The 21,631-nt window shown below is 43.7% G+C and overlaps 1 protein-coding gene across 2 annotated transcripts in view; it reads right to left on the bottom strand.

Annotated features, from left to right (window-relative positions):
• COMMD8 (COMM domain containing 8) overlaps positions 1–1,615 on the bottom strand; it is a 178,367-nt gene extending 176,752 nt beyond the window's left edge. The window contains exon 1 of one of the 2 annotated variants that reach the window (XM_086962687.1): positions 1,490–1,615. In XM_086962687.1, coding sequence (XP_086818813.1) covers positions 1,490–1,543 — 54 coding nt within the window. In that variant the 5' untranslated portion in view covers positions 1,544–1,615. Of the gene's footprint in view, positions 1–576; positions 799–1,489 lie in introns of those variants that run through there. The other variant, XM_086962686.1, reaches the window with a different exon arrangement.
• Between the last annotated feature and the right edge of the window lie 20,016 nt (positions 1,616–21,631).

The following is a 21,631-nucleotide window of genomic DNA, read 5'->3' as shown; positions in this document are numbered from 1 at the left end:
AGCAGCAGAACAGCATGGGAAATTGCAACACCTTGTATTATTTCTCTTCAGTTTTTCTCCCTCGCCTCTCTACACTTCACTAGCCGCATTATTTCTAGTCTCAGGGGCAGATTTACAAGGTTTTTGCGCCAGTTTTGCATCACTTTGCCTATGTTAAAAGTGACGCAAAAGTGGCGCAAGGGCTTGTAAATCTGCCCCACAGTTTTTTATTTCTCGCTCCATAAATCTCATGACTACACCTACCTTCTCGATTAATTTTCCTCCTCTTTATTTCCCTCCTCTTTTTATTTCCCTCGCCGTTGTATTTCTCCCCCCAGCCCCGCTCCTGCCACAGATTCCTTGCTTTCTATTCATCAGCTCCCTCTGTGGTGGCTCTACCCAGGATCACACCCTCTACTTCAGGCCTAAATCTCTTCATATGAAATCGGAATACTTTCAAAGGTTTTATTGTGGTGCCGAGGGTCTGCAGAGCAAACAGAAAGCACCCTTTTTCAGTTCCCCCAAGGTGACTGCTCCGGGAAATGATAGATTTCCTGCACGCGCTGGCAGTTTATCACCTGTTTATTTAAGCGTCACCTTGTGCATCTGTGCGATCAGAGAAAGTCGTCTACATCGCTGTTTGGGTTTTTCCGGTTCCATTCTTTCCTCAAAACGGAGCTTCAAAGAGTTGCTAGGTATGCAGATGCAGGGGCTCTAAGGAGTGAAATGGTCCAGCTTTTGAGCAGGGGGACAGCGTACCCCCTGTAAAATAAGTGGGGGGACGCCGTCCACCCGCGTGGTCCCCCGACTCGATCCCTGAAAACAGCAAAGTACAAGTCAGGCGGCATACTATGCTAAGCACAGATTGTTAGTGTAAGTTTGTAAGCCACGCCCCTATTTACATTAGCCGCGCCCCTTTGAGAGACCCCCAATTTTTTTCATCCCATTTAAAGCCCTGGCCACACCTAATCAGCGCCTGGATACCCGCACAGGTGATAAGCTGTCGCTCAAAAAAACTGCCTACATTAAATAGGATTTTTGGGAACCAAAACAATATCTATCAATTCAAGCAAGCAATTACTTCTCACATAGTCCACTCGATTCATCACATCTATGTCAATAATGTACCACAAAGAAATTAGAGCATACATGCCAGCATTTTAAAAAGCGGGATATTAAAAAAAAATCGAGATGTTGTATTTCCCCCACTGACCTAGGGGGTAGTAAGCGCTATATAAATGCAATTTACACAATTTAATCTAATAGAGTGGCAGCGAACTCTCTGCCGATTGCACATGCATCCAATACTAACAACTGCCATGAGATTCTTACGATTTAAGAGGGAGAGTAATTGATTTTTTTTTTTTAAATGGCACGAAGTTATCTTTCTCAAGCTGAAAAAGTCATGCAATTTCATAGAACAGTTAGTTTGCCAGAGTGGCAAACAGAACACTACACACAGGATTCAGTTGTCCTTTCCCTTTCTCCCTCCCTCCCAAGGCAATTTCACCTGTGGGCTCTGGCTGGCCGGAAGCTTTTCCAATAGCTGCAGCATCCCTGCCATACCCAAGTAACAGCTGCCTAATTTCCCCGCCCCGCTTCCTGCTTCATTCTACTCACGTGACAACACACGTACAGTGCAAACTCTGAGCGTGCAACACGGACAGCTGCCGCGGTCCCACGCTAAGTCTCTCTCTGGCAAGCATAGAAGCTTAGAGACAACGCAAAAGAGGCGGCCATATTGAAATGGTGCAGAAACCGTTGTCAAACGTTTGCTCCAGCGACAGGGAAAATCAGACACCTACCGGACCCATAAAGATCTATGTTACTTACTGGTTGCAAGAAAATAAGTGAAGACCTAGATCTTCGGGTACTAATTTATACTTCGTTTATACTACCTTATAATGCCTCAAGTAGGTGTATCAGAGTAACAGTGATAAGGCAGAAACATACGAAGCAAAAATATTAGATTACATTGTGAGAGATGTTGTTTAGAAGAATCCTGAACTCACTCACTGGCCTCCACTTTCCTTTCCTGCATCACATATCAAAGCCTTGCTCGTCAAGCATGACATTAGAGGCATCATTGAGTCAGCGCTGCCTTTTTTCCCCAAGAGGCAACATTCTGAGACTGAGAAGTTTAAACATGATTTGAAAGTGCTCAAGAATGCCAACCATGCAGAAGAGGTGGCTCACGTGGCTACTAACTGATCTGTACAACTGTGGGAGCTTTTACCAAAAATGCATCGCAATTTGGGCTAATGCTAACTCGAGTTGTGTTTACAACATAGCTGCCAGGGTTTCAGATTGCTATGTGTGACATTTTCAACATTTTTGTGTAATTATGAGTGACATTTCAACGACTTTGAGTGACACTTTCTTGCGAGCAAAATCAAGCAATGAAGAGGAGGGAAACACATAAATATGAGCAATTACACACATTTGAGCAACAGAGCTTTGCAGTGTGTAAGAGCCGGAGTTTGCTCGATCCAGTAGCGGCTCCTTGAGGGAGTGCTGCTGGGCGATGACGCAGGGCAGGGGAGGAGCAGGGTAGGGGTAGTAAACTCTGGATTATGGCAGAACGGAGGTAAATATACAAATAAATAAATAAAACACATTTCTTGCGAGCACTGCATCGCCAAATGTGATGCAGCGAGCGCAATGAAATTCGTTTTATGTATTTATTTGTATACTTACCTCCGTTAGGCCATAATCCAGAGTTTACTATCCCTTACCCTGTCCTTCCCCGCCCTCCGTCACAGCTCAGGGAACAAAGGGGTTTGGCAAAAGCACAGCAAGGCCACGCCATACGTAGTATCAACAAACAAGACTGCCAATTCTGCGTCAAACTTTCACAAATTTACGTGCACAATGAAATGAAACAATTGTGGCACAACAAAACCAAATTTTGACTGAATAAATCTTTTAATTTTTTTATATTTTAATTTCGTACTCAAAAGTTACTTTGAACTATTTAGAGAGCAATAAATATATGGGGGAATTAAGGAGAGGGCACGATTACATAGTTTATTTTGCAACCTTCCCAAGGGACTCGGAAGAAGGGATATTGGACTAAAGAAAGCCAAAAAGAATTGCAGCGGTGTGTGTCAAGTGTTCAGCACATAGTCGTCTTACAACATTCGCTCTGTGAGTCTTTCATACCATACTTATGTAGTATTCAATCATACATCCACACATGAAGTGAAAAACAAAAAGATGAAGAGAGTGAAAAGAATGATTGGGGTATCCCACCTAGATGCGGGGGCTGGGATGCTGGTAAGAATTGGGGTATTGTTAATTGAAAAATTATTTCGCACAATTGTACAATTAGTCTTCAAAACACAGGCCATCCACCAAATTGTAACAATATTGCAATTTTCGTAAAAAAACAGAACAATAAAGATTGGCCATTAACAACAAAGGGTCGACGCGTTTCGAACCCCCTCTACTCCGGGGGTTCTCTTCAGGACCATGGGGGATCAGTCCTTGTTTCTTTAGGCGTGGTGGAAAAAAATCAGTCCTTTTTACCAGGCACCATATGTAAACCTTCTTCCAGGTGGAGTATTACAGCATCATTTCTTCTGAAGTTGATGACCGTATCACACTGTCAATAGTTGATGTTAGGTTCTGTTTTGTCTTTATATCACCATCCGTTTACTTTCAACGGTCGTGTTCCTCTCCTGGTCTGGCGTCTCTGGTACGCGGTCGCTCCAGGATGTAATACTCCACCTGGAAGAAGTTTTACATATGGTGAAGCTGTCGCAATCCTGGATCATCTCGGTCTTTTGTGTTGTTGACTCAGAATATTTCATGTCACTTTGTCTCTCCCGTTGTCTTGACTCTGGTCTGCCTTCACCCTCCCCATTTCTGGTATTGTTTGTTTCTTGAGCTTTATTAGTGTCTTTGCGTCTTGCACTCGGGTGCAGTTTATTTAATATTTTCCTTGCTTTGACCGCTCTCCAACTTCGGCCTTCCTGATGATATCTTTTAGCGACCAATACAACCTCAAGGAGTTATTCAACCTCAAGGAGTCATTCAACATATGTTGCAAACGATTCTGAAGCAGATGACGTGTCAAGTGGGACAGATCGCACCAATGGACCTGATGACAGCCTGCCCAACAAATGTGCAAGAAAGGCCAACTATAGAAAACTGGACCAGTCACGTCAGCACTGGAAATCGGTACACGATCACATCCGTAACACAGATGTCAGTGCACAAAACAAGCGGGAAGAAGAAGCAAACCGCATAAGACGGACTGATCCACTCAGAAACCGGAAAGAGGAAGACAAACGCATCCACGACATCCGAGACAATGAAGAAACTGAGAGGAGGCCATTATCATCACACGAGAGAGGCAGAGACAAAATACCCAGGGATCGAACACAAGAAATAAATATGTGGTTATCAAACAACCTCTCCGGTAAGATGACACTGTACTCACTTCGAGAAAGGTACCTGGAGAAATATCCCAAAGAGAACTCTGACTCTAGGAGCAGCTCGTCACGGCCTACCTGTTTCAGAAATCCTTCATTCAAGACACACTCAAAGGAACGTTATCAAAGGAAATCGACAAAAGACTCCTCCGATTTAGAAAGCACGTCTGTTCAATCCCTCGAGTCAACTGAGTCATGGTCCCGACGACGGCCATGGCGTCAACCACCTGAACACACCCCAGAACCAAAGGACATTCTTCCAATCAAGAGTAACGTATCTCACACCAATGTCTCTGAATACTCAATCACTCCACAAGACAACCTGTCATGTTAGTCGCAGGTACATCAAGACATAAATAATATACCTTCACCCCTGATGGGGTCAGCAAGGCTGACCCAATGGGCCTACAGAAGGAAAACAGATATAGTGGACATTACCCACCGGATAGGAAAGGACTATCCAGTCACTCTGCAAGGAAAGCCAGACGTGTTAACAGAGACAGATCATCATCAGATGAGAGAGAAACATGCACATGCCCAGACAGTGAAAGGGTTCACCAGTCCCAAGCGTGAGTGGGAGTGGGTGAGACAACCAGAGGCAGCGAATGAGTCCCCGAACCAAACTAAGATGATCTCTTCAGATAGCACCTTACCGTCTGGTATACATGACTTTGAACAGGAGGGCAGTGTTGCCCTCAACCGGACAAGCCAAAAAGAAGCAAAATCATATACGGGTGCTCGGAAGAGAACCAGAACAACATCCCCTCATGTAGGAGATCGAGCGTCAATCGAACAGGAGCCACAAAGGAAGACACCACAAAGGAAGACAGACTGCCAACATCAAGCTGAGCCTTTCACAGTCACCTCAGAAACTGAAGATGAGTGGATCACCCAGAAGCTGATTGGAAACCACCACGAACCTGAGCACAAGAAGACCACACGAGACATCTTGCAATTTCAAAGATGCACTCGTGTAATAAAGGATGCTCTTGTCAAGGCGACAGAAAGCCACACAACGGAAATGGAGATGCGTCTCCATAGTTTGAACGGGTGGCCCGTGGACCCATGTGGCTGACTGAGGAACTATAAACTTGTTGGACACTAAGCTTACTTTATTAACAAGGGGGGAAATGTAAGATTGTGTGATGCAGTCTAGTGTTTGGGGGGTGGAGCCAGGGGAGGAACAGGAACGGGAGGAGCTGAGGGACGGTCCAGGGGCAGTTAGAATAGGGACAAGGACCAGTATGGACGTATAATAAAGTACTCCAATCTATAAAGTAGTCTAGCGTCATCTTTGGGGTAGCAAGATGCTACACTAGGGACACTAAGAACCACCATTTTGTAAACAGAGCGGTCTAGTCCTTTTGCGCTCCACAACGAGGCGAGAGAATAAAAAGGGAGAGATGGCGCAAATGTGCAGAGGACGCGCCGCTGGCGCGCCTAAGGCAAGCCCATCTGCGCCCGTCCGCACCCGACCAGCCACATGGGCCATGACCCCTATATCTTTTTCCCCAGTGCCTCTCAACTACACTAGCATCCAACTAAAATTAATGAATACAATTCAAAACCCTCAATGCACTCAACCTATTACGCCAGACGATAGTTCAGACAAGTGCGTACACTGTCAATACAAACCATCCATAAACACATCTATTCCAATTTTCGCCAGTCACTCTGCAAGGAAAGCCAGACGTGTTAACAGAGACAGATCATCATCAGATGAGAGAGAAACATGCACATGCCCAGACAGTCAAAGGGTTCACCAGTCCCAAGCGCGAGTGGGAGTGGGTGAGACAACCAGAGGCAGCGAATGAGTCCCCGAACCAAACTAAGATGATCTCTTCAGATAGCACCTTACCGTCTGGTATACATGACTTTGAACAGGAGGGCAGTGTTGCCCTCGACCGGACAAGCCAAAAAGAAGCAAAATCATATGCGGGTGCTCGGAAGAGAACCAGAACAACATCCCCTTTTGACACTTTTCCCCACCCTATCCTCTTGAAAACCCTTCAATCATGTGGTGTCACTGGCTTAGCCCTAAAATGGCTATCTAGTTTTCTAACCAATAGGACCTTCCAGGTGTTCTCTGCCTCTTCTAAATCTGAGGTTCGAGGGTTTCAATGTGGAGTTCCTCAGGGCTCAATATTGAGCCCTCTGCTTTTTAATATTTATGTCAGCCCTCTAGCTGTCATTGCGGAACAAGCAGGGCTCACGGTGTACTACTACGCCGATGACACCCAGCTTATTTATTCTCTCTCAACCAACTCAAACAGTAACACCTCTTCATTGAGATCTGGGTTGTTAAACATTGCAGACTGGATGCACAATAACAAACTCAAATTAAATGGTGATAAAACCGAGCTCCTGCTCTTTGGTAAAAATAAAACCTTATGGGGCCCCCAACATTGGCCCACCCAAATGGGACCACCTCCGACTCCTGTACAATCAGCCCGGAATCTTGGCTTCATAGTTGATGACCAACTAACTATGAGACAACAAGCTGGCAGGGTAGCCTCTGTCTGCTTTGTCATATTGAAGTGGCTGAAAAAAATCCTGTGGATGCTCCCTTTGCCCACTCAAAGAACGGTAGTCCAAGCCCTCATTACATCCAGGCTCGATTACGGTAACGTTCTATATTTAGGAGTGGGAAAGGAAGTATTACACAGGTTACATGTAACCCAAAATGCTGCCGCCAGACTGCTTTGTAATCTCCCAGCTAGAACATCTGCCTCAGCTGCACTACGTGATTTGCATTGGTTGAAGATTGAGAACCGCATTAAGTTTAAAACTCTTTGCTACATGCATAGGATTAATGCAGGAGTGGCACCGCATTATCTTCAGGCGCTAGTGCATCAATATCACCCCTCGAGATCACTTCGTTCTGCTAATCAACACAACTATCAAATTCCGAGGATTAAAAGAACAAGAATGGGGGGACGTTCTTTTTCCTATTTGGCCCCAGTACTCTGGAACTCAATGCCCTTCTCGCTGCGTATCGAACCACAATACCAGAAGTTTCGTAAGGACTTTAAAACATGGCTTTTTAACCAATAGACTATGCCCCACTTTATATCTGTTCCCTTTCATATATCTTTAGCGTTCTTAGTGCCGGTAAACCTTCGGGTAGCTGTTGCGCTGTATAAAATTAAATTAATAATAATAATAATAATCCCCTCATGAAGGAGATCGAGCGTCAATCGAACAGGAGCCACAAAGGAAGACACCACAAAGGAAGACAGACTGCCGACATCAAGCTGAGCCTTTCACAATCACCTCAGAAACTGAAGATGAGTGGATCACCCAGAAGCTGATTGGAAACCACCACGAACCTGAGCACAAGAAGACCACACGAGAAGTCTCGCAATTTCAAAGATGCACTCCTGTAATAAAGGATGCTCTCGTCAAGACGACAGAAAGCCACACAACGAAAATGGAGATGCGTCTCCATAGTTTGAACGGGCGGCCCGCGGACCCGTGTGGCTGACTGAGGAACTATAAAGTTGTTGGACACTAAGCTTACTTTGTTAACAAGGGGGGAGATGTAAGATTGTGTGATGCAGTCTAGTGTTTGGGGGGTGGAGCCAGGGGAGGAACAGGAATGGGAGGAGCTGAGGGACGGTCCAGGGGCAGTTAGAATAGGGACAAGGACCAGTATGGGCGTATAATAAAGTACTCCAATCTATAAAGTAGTCTAGCGTCATCTTTGGGGTAGCAAGATGCTACACTAGGGACACTAAGAACCGCCATTTTGTAAACAGAGCGGTCTAGTCCTTTTGCAGCTCCACGAGGCGAGAGAATTAAAAGGGAGAGATGGCGCAAATGTGCAGCGGACGCGCCGCTGGCACGCCTAAGGCTAGCCCGTCTGTGCCCGTCCGCACCCGAGCAGGCACAGGGGCCATGGCCCCTACATCTTTTTCCCCAGTGCCTCTTAACTACACTACCATCCAACTAGAATTAATGAATAAAATTCAAAACCCTCAATGCACTCAACCTATTACGCCAGACGATAGTTCAGACAAGACCGTACACTGTCAATACAAACCATCCATAAACACATCCATTCCAATTTTCGCAGAGAAGCGTTCTCATTTCAAGTTACTATTACTTAACTGCAGATCACTCCCAAAACACTCGACTGAAATCTCTCTGTTGCTAACGGAATTTGACCCTGAGGTACTCTTCTTGACAGAGACTTGGCTTACCCCTAACTCTGATCCCGATATAGTCAGAGCCCTGCCCACGGGCTATTCCATCCAGATGGCTATTATTTATAAAAATGATAAGACGTGCCGTCTACTTGGGAGCACAATTTCAGACTGTGAGAACATACGTTTCTCCATAGAATTCACCCCGATACTCACACTTTCAGGGATCCTCATCTACCGTCCTCCTGGGGCCCCAGGTCAAATCTGCACTTCACTGTTGGAATCAGTTATTGACCTAGCTAACACAAACACCAATTTTACTCTTCTTGGCGACCTTAATCTTCACTTTGACGATCCGTCTGCGATGGCTGCAACTGAGCTTACCAAGACCTGCTATCCTACCATCTACAACAGAAGGTCCTTCACTCTATGCATATTAAAGGCCACATTCTAGACCCTATTTTTCAAGCCTGGACGAATTGGTTGGAGATCCTCCCATTCCCTTTCCATGGTTGGACCATTTTCTAGTCCCTTTTACTTGGTCCCCTTTTTCTAGAGTCCCACCTTCTCACATTTCACGTACTCTCTGCTGTCCCTGGTTGAAACTCCCACTACAGGAGTGGTCCCTGGAACTTGGCAGGTCTGTACCCATTTCGGACTCCAACCCGGTGATAGCGTACGATCACTTTAATTCCTGGATTGAAGATTCTCTCAACTCAGTGTTACCAAAACAACTCACTCAGAAAAAAAACGGATACAATAAATCAACATGGTTTTCCCCAGAACTTCACCAACTTAAAAGAAAATGTAAAAAGTTGGAAAGACAATGGAGGAAATGCTTCTCTCATACCAAAAAAATGGAATATAGAGCCTCTTTACGCATATATAAGGCGGAAAGAAAAAAACTCAGGCCTCATTATTTGAGAGAAAGATCTCCCGGGCAGCCAATGCCCCTAGGGAAATCTTTAAGATTGCCAAACAAATACTAAAAGTCCCAGATCCACCCAAGATTCCTGATTCTTCCAGACGTCGATGCAATATTCTGGCACAATTCTTATCTTCCAAAGTCCAGGATATCCTCAATCTCTTTCCTGTGAAAGACCTCCGTCTCCTCGGTGGAAAAGATGTGCATAGCCGAGAATGCCCCCGCCTGGAGTTTTGTATGCCCCGTACATTGAATTCACTCTTACCTATCCTAGCCTCTGTAAAAAGTGGATCGCCTCTCGATCTGGCCCCATTTAATATTTTGAAAATGGTATCCTCACCATAATCAATGCCTCTCTCTTCTCTGGTCTGGTCCCCCCTGAATGGAAAAAAGCGATGGTCAGAGCACTTGTTAAAAAACCTCATTTGGATCCCACGGATTTAACTAATTAACGGCCCATCTTGCTCCTTCCTGGAGTAAGTAAAATTGCAGAAAAACATGTTCATAGCACCCTCTCTACATTTCTTGAATGCCATAATCTGCTCCATCCATCTCAAACTGGTTTCCGTCCTAGACAATGAACCGAAACCGCTCTAATGGCGTTAGTGGAGGAATCAAGAAACATCCTTGACCAAGGAGGCACATCTGCCATCATTCTCCTTGACCTCAGCGTGGCCTTTGACACGGTGAACCATCAAATCTTGATCCAACATCTTAGGAACGTTGGTATGTCAGGCCGCGCACTTAACTGGCTGCAATCTTTTCTGGAAGGAAGATCCTATCAAGTGTTCGAAGATGATGTCATCTCGGACCCCACTCTTTTCAATGTTTATATGTCTCCCCTAGCGGACATTGTTGCCCCTTTCGGGATTCATATTGTGTCATATGCCGACAATACGCAATTGGTTGTAGCACTGAATCAACCTTAACAGTCGCCAACTGATCTCCACTCCTATTTAGAGAAAGTGGCCAAATGGATGAGCCTTTCCCATCTGAAGCTCAACGGCGACAAAACTAAGTTGATGTTGCTGGGTAATCATCGCAGTTCTAACATTAACTCGCTTTGGCCAGCTTGCATGGGGCCTTCTCCAGTCCCTAAACCAGAAATAAAATGTCTAGGAATATGGTTAGATCAAGACCTTTCTTTCAAAACTCAAGCCAGAAAAACTGTGGCTTCCTGTTATGGTTTGCTGAAAATGATTCGGAAAGTACTTCCTCTGCTCCCGTTTCCAGCAAAAAAGATACTGGTCAAGGCCTTGATCCTTTCTAGGATTGATTTTGGCAATGCTCTTTATCTGGGGTCATCTAATGCGGTGATTAAGAGGCTTCAGATTGTCCAGAATGCGGCGGCAAAACTGCTGACTGGCACCAGTCACCGCTGCTCTGCAAAACCTGCTATTAGCGCCTTGTACAGGCTCCCGGTTCAAGAAAGAGTCCACTTCAAGGCTTTCTATATTGCTATAAATCCCCAGAAGGGAATAGTCCTCCCATCATTAAAGCTCTGATTTGTCTGCATAAAGCCTCCAGAAACCTTCGTTCAGATTCACTTCACCTAGCTGTATTCCCCAGAATTAGAAAAGCTAGTAGTGGGGGCAGGCTTTTCTCGTACAATGCTCCCAAGCTTTGGAATTCCCTTCCATTGTACCTTCATGGAAAACCCAACCATCTTATTTTCCGAAAGCATCTGAAGACTTGGCTCTTCCCTTAATCTTTTGTTTCTTTGTTTGTGATTGATCAGCACTGGGACACTCCCACGTAGCCATGCGCTTTACAAGAACCCTTTTCATTTAATTTCACTGCTGGTTGGACTATGCAGTGTGCTAAAGCCTAGTTTGCTGGATCTATCAGCAGCCGGTTAGGAGGATCTGCTGGTTTTATCTGTGCAGTGTGCTAGAATGGGGTTTGCAGATTTACGTGTGCAGTGTGTTAAAACAGGCATGCTGACTGGCTGTTTCAGAGCTGATTTTGCAGGTGCCCCTGGTGATATGGAAGTATTGCCTGTCACCTTCTCCTCACCATTTTCTCCGAGATACACAGCAGCTAGAAGGCCAGCGCTAGCAGCTACGCTGCATGAACATGCCTGGGAGGCTGCATCTCTTTATAGCCAAGAGGAGGGCAGAATGCTGCAAGAAAAAGCATTGATTCTTTGTGACTACATTGAGCCAGAGAATCACAATGCATCTTTTTTCTTTCATTCAAGGTGGCTGTAAGTTATTTAAAGGTTGTTATAATTTTTTCTGTCTGCAGAGCACTAGAGAAAAATCCAAATGTGACTGGGACTGATGACTCCTCAAACTGAGCTTTGTCCAGTCACAGCAGGGCAGATGCTCAGGCGGCGGTGCGAGCAGTGGCGACTTCAAAACTAAATGTACAAACATAACTTCCGCCCGCTCGCGCCGCCCACTTAATGAATTACGTTCTGTCTTGGGGCTAAATGTACCCTGTGTTGAAGTCAGTGAGAGCACATCTCAACCCAGCCTGGCTGGAGCGACCGGAACCATCTCCTAACAGATGAGATGTATTTCAAACAAACAATTAAACACTGCCACAGCAGAACAGTGCAGTTGCTCTGCACAGTGTAGTGCAGTCTTTCGCACACTGCGGGCTGCCGAAGCAGCGCACCGTCTGTGCATTGCTCAATGAGCTCTAATAGCGGTGCCCCCTTCCATTTGCCAGCACCTTCATGAGGTGCTATAAATGCATGACTTCGCATTTTGGTGAGGTGATGCGCACCACCACACAAAAATGCGTTAGTCTAATGCCTGATGCAAGGTACTTCGCAGGTCTGCTACAATATCTTCCATCTTGTACTAAAGTCACTAAGATCATGCGTTTTTGTTTTGTTTCTTTCATTCCAATAAAGAACTGTAAGATACACTAATAAACTGAAAACTGTTCCAAGAGACCTCTTTGCTGTGTACCAGGGACACTTCAACTCTCAAGCTATGGGCATTCAATGTATACATTGGACTGCTGAACTAACAGTAAGAATGTCTGCACATTCAATGTTGTGCTATCATGAGAGAATCCTCTCATGTATTCTGTAGTAAAATGTTTCTTATTGCTTGTTTCCAATTGGTGCATATCCTGAGAAACGCGTACCCATGTAGAATATATATCTGTATTTTTCTAAAGTCCTATAAAAGGTGCCGTAGAATCCTATGGGGAACAGGTTCATATCTCCTGTACTGCATTTGCCATTTTACACGTGCTAAATTACATGTTGACCTCAATTCCATGCAATGCTCGGATCTTCCATTTTGTTGCATCGCACTTCCATTTTGTGCTGCCTTGCCCTGTAGTTACACTTCAGCAGTAACATAAACATGTTTTTCACTTAAACCAGTACAAGCTGGTGCGAGGCATCTCGTGAGGATGCCTCGTGAGGTTTTTGTGCATTCTATGTTTATCTCTAGGACAGAGGGAGGATGGCCATGCAAAGCTCCAAGGCCGGAGATAGGGAAAGGAATGTCTTTTGCCTTGGCACAGCCCAAACAGAATCTGGCCAGATCTGTCTGGGTGGGTCTGATGCAGAGATGGGGCCAGCACCTGTGAATAGATGGGCGAGAGCGCCTGCTAGAGGCTTCTCGAACATGTTGATTTAAACTATAAAAAGCGGTGTCTGTGGGGTGGAGCTCAGGAACTCAGTCTTGGAATTGTCGCACTCGCGGGACAACTTTGGTGCCCGGAGAGATTACTTCCTGAGCCCCGGTCTCTACGGGTTCCCGACTTGGTGTTCAGTGCTTGGCCAGGGATGTTGAGGTCTCCGATGCGGACACATCTGGTGAGGTGCTTTGTACATTAACTGTTTATATACCTGTATTCACAGTTTCATATTTATAGATATATAGTGTGGTGTATTCATTGTTTATTACCTTTCACTCGGTGCCTAAGAATTTATTAGCTTCAGTGACTTATTACCTTTGCCTACAATATCAATAAATCTCATTTTTACCTCTAGAGGAGTGTTGGAGTTTCTGTGTGAGTAAGTGGTGTGCGTACGTTCAGATTATGCAAGTGGGAAAGCAATACAGCCCCACTCTTAAAAGGTGAAACTATGCCGTATTTCACTTAAAACTGGACTGAGTTTTTTATACCTATGATTTATATGCTTTGCAGATAAATTCACTAATGGTTTATAATCTGCACATAATTCTTTATATAAAACTTTGAAACTATAGCCCTTATCTGTCATACTTATAAGAATGTTTGTCCCCAGCTACTAATCTTAAAGGAGTGGCAGCTCCAGTCGAGGAGCACCAAAGGCTGCATCTGTACTGCACCACTCCCGGTCCTAGTTGTTAGTGCCCCCTGTGAATGGGATTTAAGGTAGAGTGTTCTGCGCAGACACAACCTCAATTAAACTTTAACATTTACGGAGTGCAATAATTACACAGTGCGCCGCTGGCTGTCAAGTTCCTAGGTACATGTGCGATGTGCTGCTCCACTCCAGGTTTGTTTCCTTTAAAATTGGAGACTAGTAGTCCCCTTTAATCCTGAAATAAACAGGACTATAAATCCTAGAGTTCAAGAACAAAACTGGATTGGAGAAGCATATCACACATGGACCTAGCAACCCGAAGGGCTGAGAGTTCCATAGCATAGTAAAGCCACAGAGTATGTAAGTGTAGACGCATACTTTTGATCTCACCTTGTGATAAACTAGGAGTGCGCCATATCTATGATTAGCCAGCACTAAAAATATGCTCTGCATGAATAATGTACTTTTATATGTGAAGATGGAATACTGCATATATATAAAGTGCTTCATCTATAACAGATGCAGCGTATAAATATGTTTTTAAAATTGTGATAAATAGAGAAATCTAATGTATTGATTTACTGCTGATTAAGATAAATATACAGTCATAAGGTGTTTTATCATGAAACTAAGGAAGTAATATGTGCACACTAATGTTCAGGAGATTCAGGTGTAACACAATACCATGTTCACTTGCGTAAAGTTTTATCAATTATTCTTAATAGCTTTGACATTATTCATGTGTAATACAATTTTATTTCATGATGCATTTGCATTTTGTGCATGTATTGGCAACCTAATGCACTTGCTAAAGTTAGCCATTAATTTTAGTCCTAAAGTGTTTTCTGGTTTAGCTTCATATGTCATTTCATTTTAGCCCAATGTTATGTTTCAGTGTAAGCTCACATTGCAGTTTCACGTTCTGATTGAGTTTAACCTTCACTGTGGAATGTTTTGTTGATTTTTGTTTACACTGCAGTTGTGGACAAAGCAGAGTCTGCAGGGATAATTGCGGTGACAAGCGAGGAGAGGGCTTCTCATGGAGGAGGAGAAGAATGGCCAAGGATGAACAAAACTGTAACTGATCAATGTGGGAAAGGAGGTGATAGTGTCCAATATGCGCTGAGAACCTGGAAAAACACTGGGAAGAAAGAGTCATGTGGGATCGTTTACAGTGAAAGCAACTAATATTATGTTTTGCTTAGTGAGCGAAAGCATTCCTTCCAACTTTTCTCCTCTTAGGAGAGACCTTTGGAGATTACATAGGTTGCAGGTCTATGCCTCTGCATTTGTGGCTTTATGCTACTTCTGCCAAATGCTTAGAGTGCTTCTAATGAACACATTGGCAGCTGACACCTTTTCTCCTTTTATTCACATGCTTAAATCAAATGCTTATTAGAATAGTTGGTGCCCGTTAGAGTAGTATAGGGAAAGACAAGACTAATGCTTTCTTTTGAAAAACGATTGATGCAATTTAATTCCCAATTCTTTTTCCTTATTTTTTATCTGACGAATATTGAATTGGTAGTATTCTTCCTTCTGTAAAGGGCCATGTTTTGTTTGTTTTGCATGCTGGGATCGGTCTATATAAACTAGTTTTTGAACTTATGTGTAAACCCTCACTAATCCCATTTTCAGTTGTGGTCTTGATTATTGTGTGACCCTATTGGTTACACTGCATTTGGGAAAATCTGAAGATTGATAGTATTCTCCTTTTACCTTTCATGCTATTAAGAAAAGACCACCGCTTCTGGGTAAGTGGGTAAATGTGCCGGAGCTTTCACAACTGGTAACAGAGCTCCAACACCCACAGCAGCTGGTAGCATTGTTGGATGGTTAGTTCATGAAGTAGAGGGAGAACAATCCTACCCCAAAATAGTCTACACCAAACCCTAATGTCCCAAAGAAATTCAGAGGACGGAATTGAGATGCGGAGGATAGACGGAGTTCCAGTCGCGTATATTGACACAGCAGAGGCGTGAGTATTAAAAGGCTGTGTGAGGATCAGGTTTAGATTGCAGTGAAGAATTGATTGTGCTGTGTCGGGTGGAGATGTTGTGAGTGTTGTGTGAATGTGATGTTGAGTTGTCGAAGTTGTTGAAGTTGGTATCGGATCTGACAAGGCCTAAGATCCTGGGGCAGAAGACACTGAGTTGTATTTGTCTGCTAAGTTTTGTGGGGTTTGTCGTGAGACATCATCGATGGCCCAATTGAGAAAGGGAACCTTTGTGTGAAAGAGACAATTGTAATTGGTGTAGTGGACCTTTGCACAGAAGGAAAACTGTACTGATGTGAATTATTTCCCCGCTGGCCAAGGATTCATTGTGTATGCATGTGTTCTTTGAGTGAATGAATTCTATTGATCTTTTTAGTGGAGCAGATACTTATTGTTGTTTAAGAAATCAAAGTGAATGAGCAAGAGAGAATAGAGACAACATTGTGAAGAAGGGTGAACTGCTATAAAGACTAAGAGTGACGTCAGAGTTTGCAAACTGCAATAGGTTGGTTGGTGTGACGCCGTGCTGGGATTGGTTGGAATTGTCATTTGGTATTGAAAGGGTATTGTCAGTTGTTTTGTGACAGCATTTGGAATTTATTGACTTTAGAATTGATTGTAATTGACTACATGAAAAGAATTAAAAAATGAGACGCTTTAGAGCAATAAGAGATTTGATACGAGGAAATGTAGATGTTCTTACTAGAGTGGACAAAGAGGCAGCACTGGAAGATATGCCAGCTCATTATATGGCAACAAATGTAGGACTCCAAACCATTGCCTAGCTTAAAAATTGCACAAGATCACAGAAAAAGAGGATGCATTGACATTCCCACACTATGGTATTTTTAATTTGAGAATAATTGATAATCTGAGAGGAATTTTATTTGCGATGAAGCCATTACCTAGAACCACACAGTTTGAGGCGCTCAATGCAAGGGAACGCGCAGCGCATATAAAACAAAGAGACAGGTACCAAGAGAAGTTGAAGAAAAGGATACGTACCTACACAGATGCAAGATGGGATGATCAACAAAGGAGATGGAGAATAGACAGTGCTGAGTGAGCAAGTTTATACCCCGCTATAACGAGCGACGGAAAGGATACTGAGAAAAGGAGAAATGATAATAAAGATAGGGGAAATGAGTTGGAGAACAGTGATATTGATGCAAGTGATTGCCTTTGGGATGGATTGTTAGCTGAACATCAATCACTATACAATCAGACGGATGTACCATGTTACAACGCATACTATTACAACTACCTACCGTTACAACGCGACCATTACAACGCATACCATTACAACGCATAGCGCTTTGAGGTGCTGGATAGTGGTAAGTATAATTTACTATTCTAACTTCAGTCCCCGTGGACCCTAGGGAAGGTGTTGGATAGTAAATTATACTTATTCCCTATCCTAGAGCGCCCCCCAGCGCACCTTGGAGGTGAGGGAAATATGAGTGGGACTGATAGCTCTGGGATTGCTTCCGCACCGATTTCCTCTAACTCCGGTGTTGTGGAGGCCATATCGACTGGCACGATTTAGAATACAGCAGGAGAGGAAAAGGATACAGATGCTCCAGGTTTGACTGGAAATTGTAATACTAATTTGACTTCCTAACTTCCAGATGTTCTTACACTGCTGGTAACTATTGACTCAATAGTCCCTATGTACGTTCCTAGCTCTCTTGAAAATGGAGGTCAGGGAATGCCTGCTTCTACATAAATAAGGGTTGCGGAAAGTCAGAGGGAATCATTTGATCCATTACTTTCAAAGAATGTGAGCTCACCATGTGTCACAAGTGCAGACCCTTCAGCGGTACAGAATGGATTTAGACTCATAAGGCCGTTTTAAGGATTGGCAGGAATAGATTCTCCTGTAACGGAAACTCTCCCAAATGCAAGAAATAGTACCCCGCAAAAAAGCTGATACGCAGAAAAAAGCTACTGAAGGCCAACACTTGTTAGACGGCCAAGATTTGGAACAATGGCTGAAAGAGCACAGTAACAATTTGAATGAAACCCAGAATACCGAAACGAGTCATGGCACTATGAAACCTGCAATAAAAGTGGACTTGACTAATGTAGTCAAATTAAAGACTGAATGGGATGAAATGATAGGTGGAAGTCTAGAACTTAATAGGATGCACACTTATCAACAAAGTGAACTACCATTTATGAGCCAAGATGTCACTAGGAGAGTGTGACAAGCACATAAGAGATATGACGCAGACATACAGAGAATCAAGGCTTTACAGAAGAACCACAGGCTTGCCTTTAGAAAGCAAGACAAAGAGAATTTGAGTTTGGCAGGATTGAAAACACACATTTGAGAATTCATTTTGAGCATTTGAATTTGGGGAACTTTGGTCAAATAAGAAGAAAGATGGGAAAAAAAGAAGTGTTATGAAAGAGCAGCAGGAGAACCTCCCCCTTCAGGGGAAAAGGGAATGGGTGTCATTGTTTTCCTTTTACAAGTACCGAATAGAGGCTAAGTGTATGTACCTCAGAGCAGAGGTGCTCTTGCTGCATTTAAAAATTATTTCCTGAGATTGAAAAAGAAGCCTGTAGAGTGGTACAAACAGGTTGATCAGTTTGTGAAGATTTTGCTGGTGTTGTGGACAGACCTAAACACGCAGTTTGAAATTGTGGTCCCGAATGATTTGCGTTCAGCATGTAAAATAGCTACGGAAAGGCCTGAAGGTGAACATGATAGAGACCCAGTGACACATGGTCCGTCACCTATAGTAATGAAAAAATACGAACAGGTGATTACTTGGTTGAAATCTAAAGTGCCACCACAGGATATAAATTGGATGAAAATTGATAGAACGGCCCAAGAGCCTAAAGAGACGATTCATGCCATTTACAAGAGATTGCTGTAGGCTTTTAAACAATATAAATGGGGATGGATACCCTTGATCCCAAAGACATTGGCAATTTGTATCTAGATTTGTGACTGAAATGAGACCTGAGATTAGAATGATGATACAGCAGCATTTAATCTGATGGCAGAACAAGTCTGTCAATGAGATTCTGTGTTATGCAAAATATTGTTGTGCTGAAATTGAAATGATTTTAAACTACAGTAGTCCCTGGAGAAATAGGGATACAGGTACATACATGAATATAGACCCAATCAGTACTATATTGGTTGAACTTGTCCAGCCCGACAGAGGTCTAATATTTAATATTAGCACGGAATCCGAATTGCTGGAGGTCACTGAGGCAATTCGGGAGTGTTTGGATGCCTGCGGGAGAGCAGCATTGGTTATGCTTGATCTCTCGGGGGCATTCAACACCGTCCCTCATGCCTTGCTCCTCAATCGCCTATCTGATAAAGGCATCTCTGACAAGGCTCTTCAATGGATTAGCTCCTTCCTGGAGGACCGGCAGCAGCAGGTCTGGCTCCCCCTGAGTGCCTCTGCGTCCATGTCTGTGACTACAGGGGTACCACAGGGATCATCACTCCCCCTTCTGTTTAACATCTATGTGACTCCGCTGGTGTATCTTGCGGAGACACTGGGGACTAATGCTATGGCATACGCAGTTGATACCCAGCTGTTGTTTACATGGCCCAAGGTGGAAGACTCCGTTGGGATAGCCCAACACTGCTTATACTCAGTCTTCCACGGGTTGGCCAATGCTCAGCTGAAATTTAATGAAGGGAAGTCGGAGGTGCTGCTGTTTGGCTCCTTTCCATCTGATTTTAGAGAGAGGTTTTGGCCTCCGGGTTTCCCCCGTCCCTCTGAAAGAATTGGAGCCGTAAAAAACCTTGGCGTCTGGTTCGATGAAAATCTGAACTTTGTGACGCAAGTGAAGAAATTGTCCGGCACCTGCTTTGGCATGCTTAAGACCTTGAGGAAGCTTCTCCCCTTTTTGCCTAGTACTTCTAGAGAGACAGTGGTCCGTGCGTTAATTCTGTCTCGCTTGGACTACGCCAATGCCCTCTTGGTCGGCTATCCAGGGTTCCTTGTAAAAAAAATTGCAAGTGGTGCAAAACTCTGTGGCTAGACTTCTCGTGGGTTTGTCTCCCAGGGACAGTGTACGGACATATTTGCGTGCCCTGCACTAGCTCCCGGTTGAATCCCGCCTAAAATTTAAAATGCTGACAATTGCTCATCGGGCCATGTATGGCATCGGCCCTATCTATCTGCAAAAGAGATTCGCCTTCTATGTGCCAGGGAGACAGCTTTGGTCCTCTGCTCAATTGCTGATGCAGACCTCGAAGTTCAAGCGCCAGCGTCTGGGTGGCAATTCCATTGTGCGCAGGGCCGGTTTGGCCTGGAATCTGTTGCCCTTAGCCCTGCGGAGCATTCAAGACTCATTGCTGTTCAAGAAGAAACTCAAAACGTTGCTTTTTTTAATCAGCTGAGCGGGCATGTCTTTCTTTCGAAAGCGAGCGCCGGGACACTTCCAAGTAGCCATGCGCTTTACAAATTAAATATAACATAACATAACATAACATATTTAACAATTCTTCGAAAGTACTTCTATGTACGAGATTAATTAAGGTGACATACTAGTCAGGAAGCAATTTTGGCGCAGTGACAAGGAAAACTTTTTTTTTGCTGGTTTTTAAACTCTTAGGTTTTCCTTGTCACTGCGCCAGAATTGTATCCTGACTAGTATGTCACCTTAATTAATCTCATACATAGAAGTACTTGTCGCAGCATGTTGTTCTCTGGTTATAGACTCTATAGTTTTCCTGACTACCATGTCACTGCGCCAAAAGTTTTACTGACTAGCATGTCACTTTGATTAATCCCATACATAGAAGTCTGAAGTACATGACGCATAAATTTGCATGGTGCGTCAAAAGTTTGCCCTGACTACCTTGTCATTATTGTTGAAGTTGTGTAATCCTAAAATACCTCTTCTAACTCTAATGTTTCTGAATTTTTCTCTTTTTTTCCTTCCTCCAAATTGTAATTGATTTAAGGCAATATTACCCAGGCATGCTTATTTAAATATCCTGATGATGATCCACACATTGTTCACATGGATCAAAACGCCGTCCGTCCATGTTCCACCTAATCTTGAAGAAGAATCTAGAGTCTCAGGTTACACTTTACAGTTCTGTTCTGGTCCAGTGTATACATAACCTGTTGGTTGCATTGAATACTTGAGTAGTATGCAAGATTGATACAATAGCTTTACTGAACCATTTAGCTGAGAATGGACATTAATTGTCCCCAAGTAAATTGCAATACTGCATGACAGACATCCTCTACCTAGGACATCACATTGTGAAGCGTGCGAGAAAGGTGTCACCAGAGAGAATATCAGCGATTAAACAAACAAATTCACCTCACACACAGAAATAAGTCAGAATTTTTTTGGGAATGGTGGGCTACATTCACCAATGGATACACAGCGTTTCTTTGTGGCCAAACCCCTTCTAAGGTTGACACACAATGATGTGTCTGATCTGGTGCCCTGGGACAATGATTGTTTGAATGCATTCCTGGAGTTGAGAAACAGTCTTTGTCTAGCTCCTGCCTAATGAATTCCAGACTACAACAAAGCATTTTCGCTGTCTTACTGTGAAAGGGAAGGTTGTGCACTCTCAGTGGTGACTCAAAATCATGGAAGTGCCCGTAGAACAGATGCATATTTCTTAGCTACTTAAGGTTCTGTAGCATCAGTGTTGCCAGAATGTCTCAACTCTGCTGCTGAAGGAGTCGGGTTACATGTTCTAGATCTGCTCTGGGACCTCAGGTCGGTGGGACTTTTTATCAGCATGTAAGTGTACAGGGGAAAGAAATAGTTAACGGATCAGACATTGCAATTCCAAATTACCATGACTCTTAAGAATCACAGACTCCCAATCAAGGTTTAGGGGGTTTATTACAAAGCCAAAAACTGGATATATAGGCACCTCAAAGT

The sequence above is a fragment of the Lissotriton vulgaris genome, chromosome 3_1 (assembly GCF_964263255.1).
Source record: "Lissotriton vulgaris chromosome 3_1, aLisVul1.2, whole genome shotgun sequence".
Taxonomy (NCBI): Eukaryota; Metazoa; Chordata; class Amphibia; order Caudata; family Salamandridae; genus Lissotriton; species Lissotriton vulgaris.
Note: the sequence above shows the minus strand (reverse complement) of the source record. Positions and strands in the feature narration are given on the sequence as shown.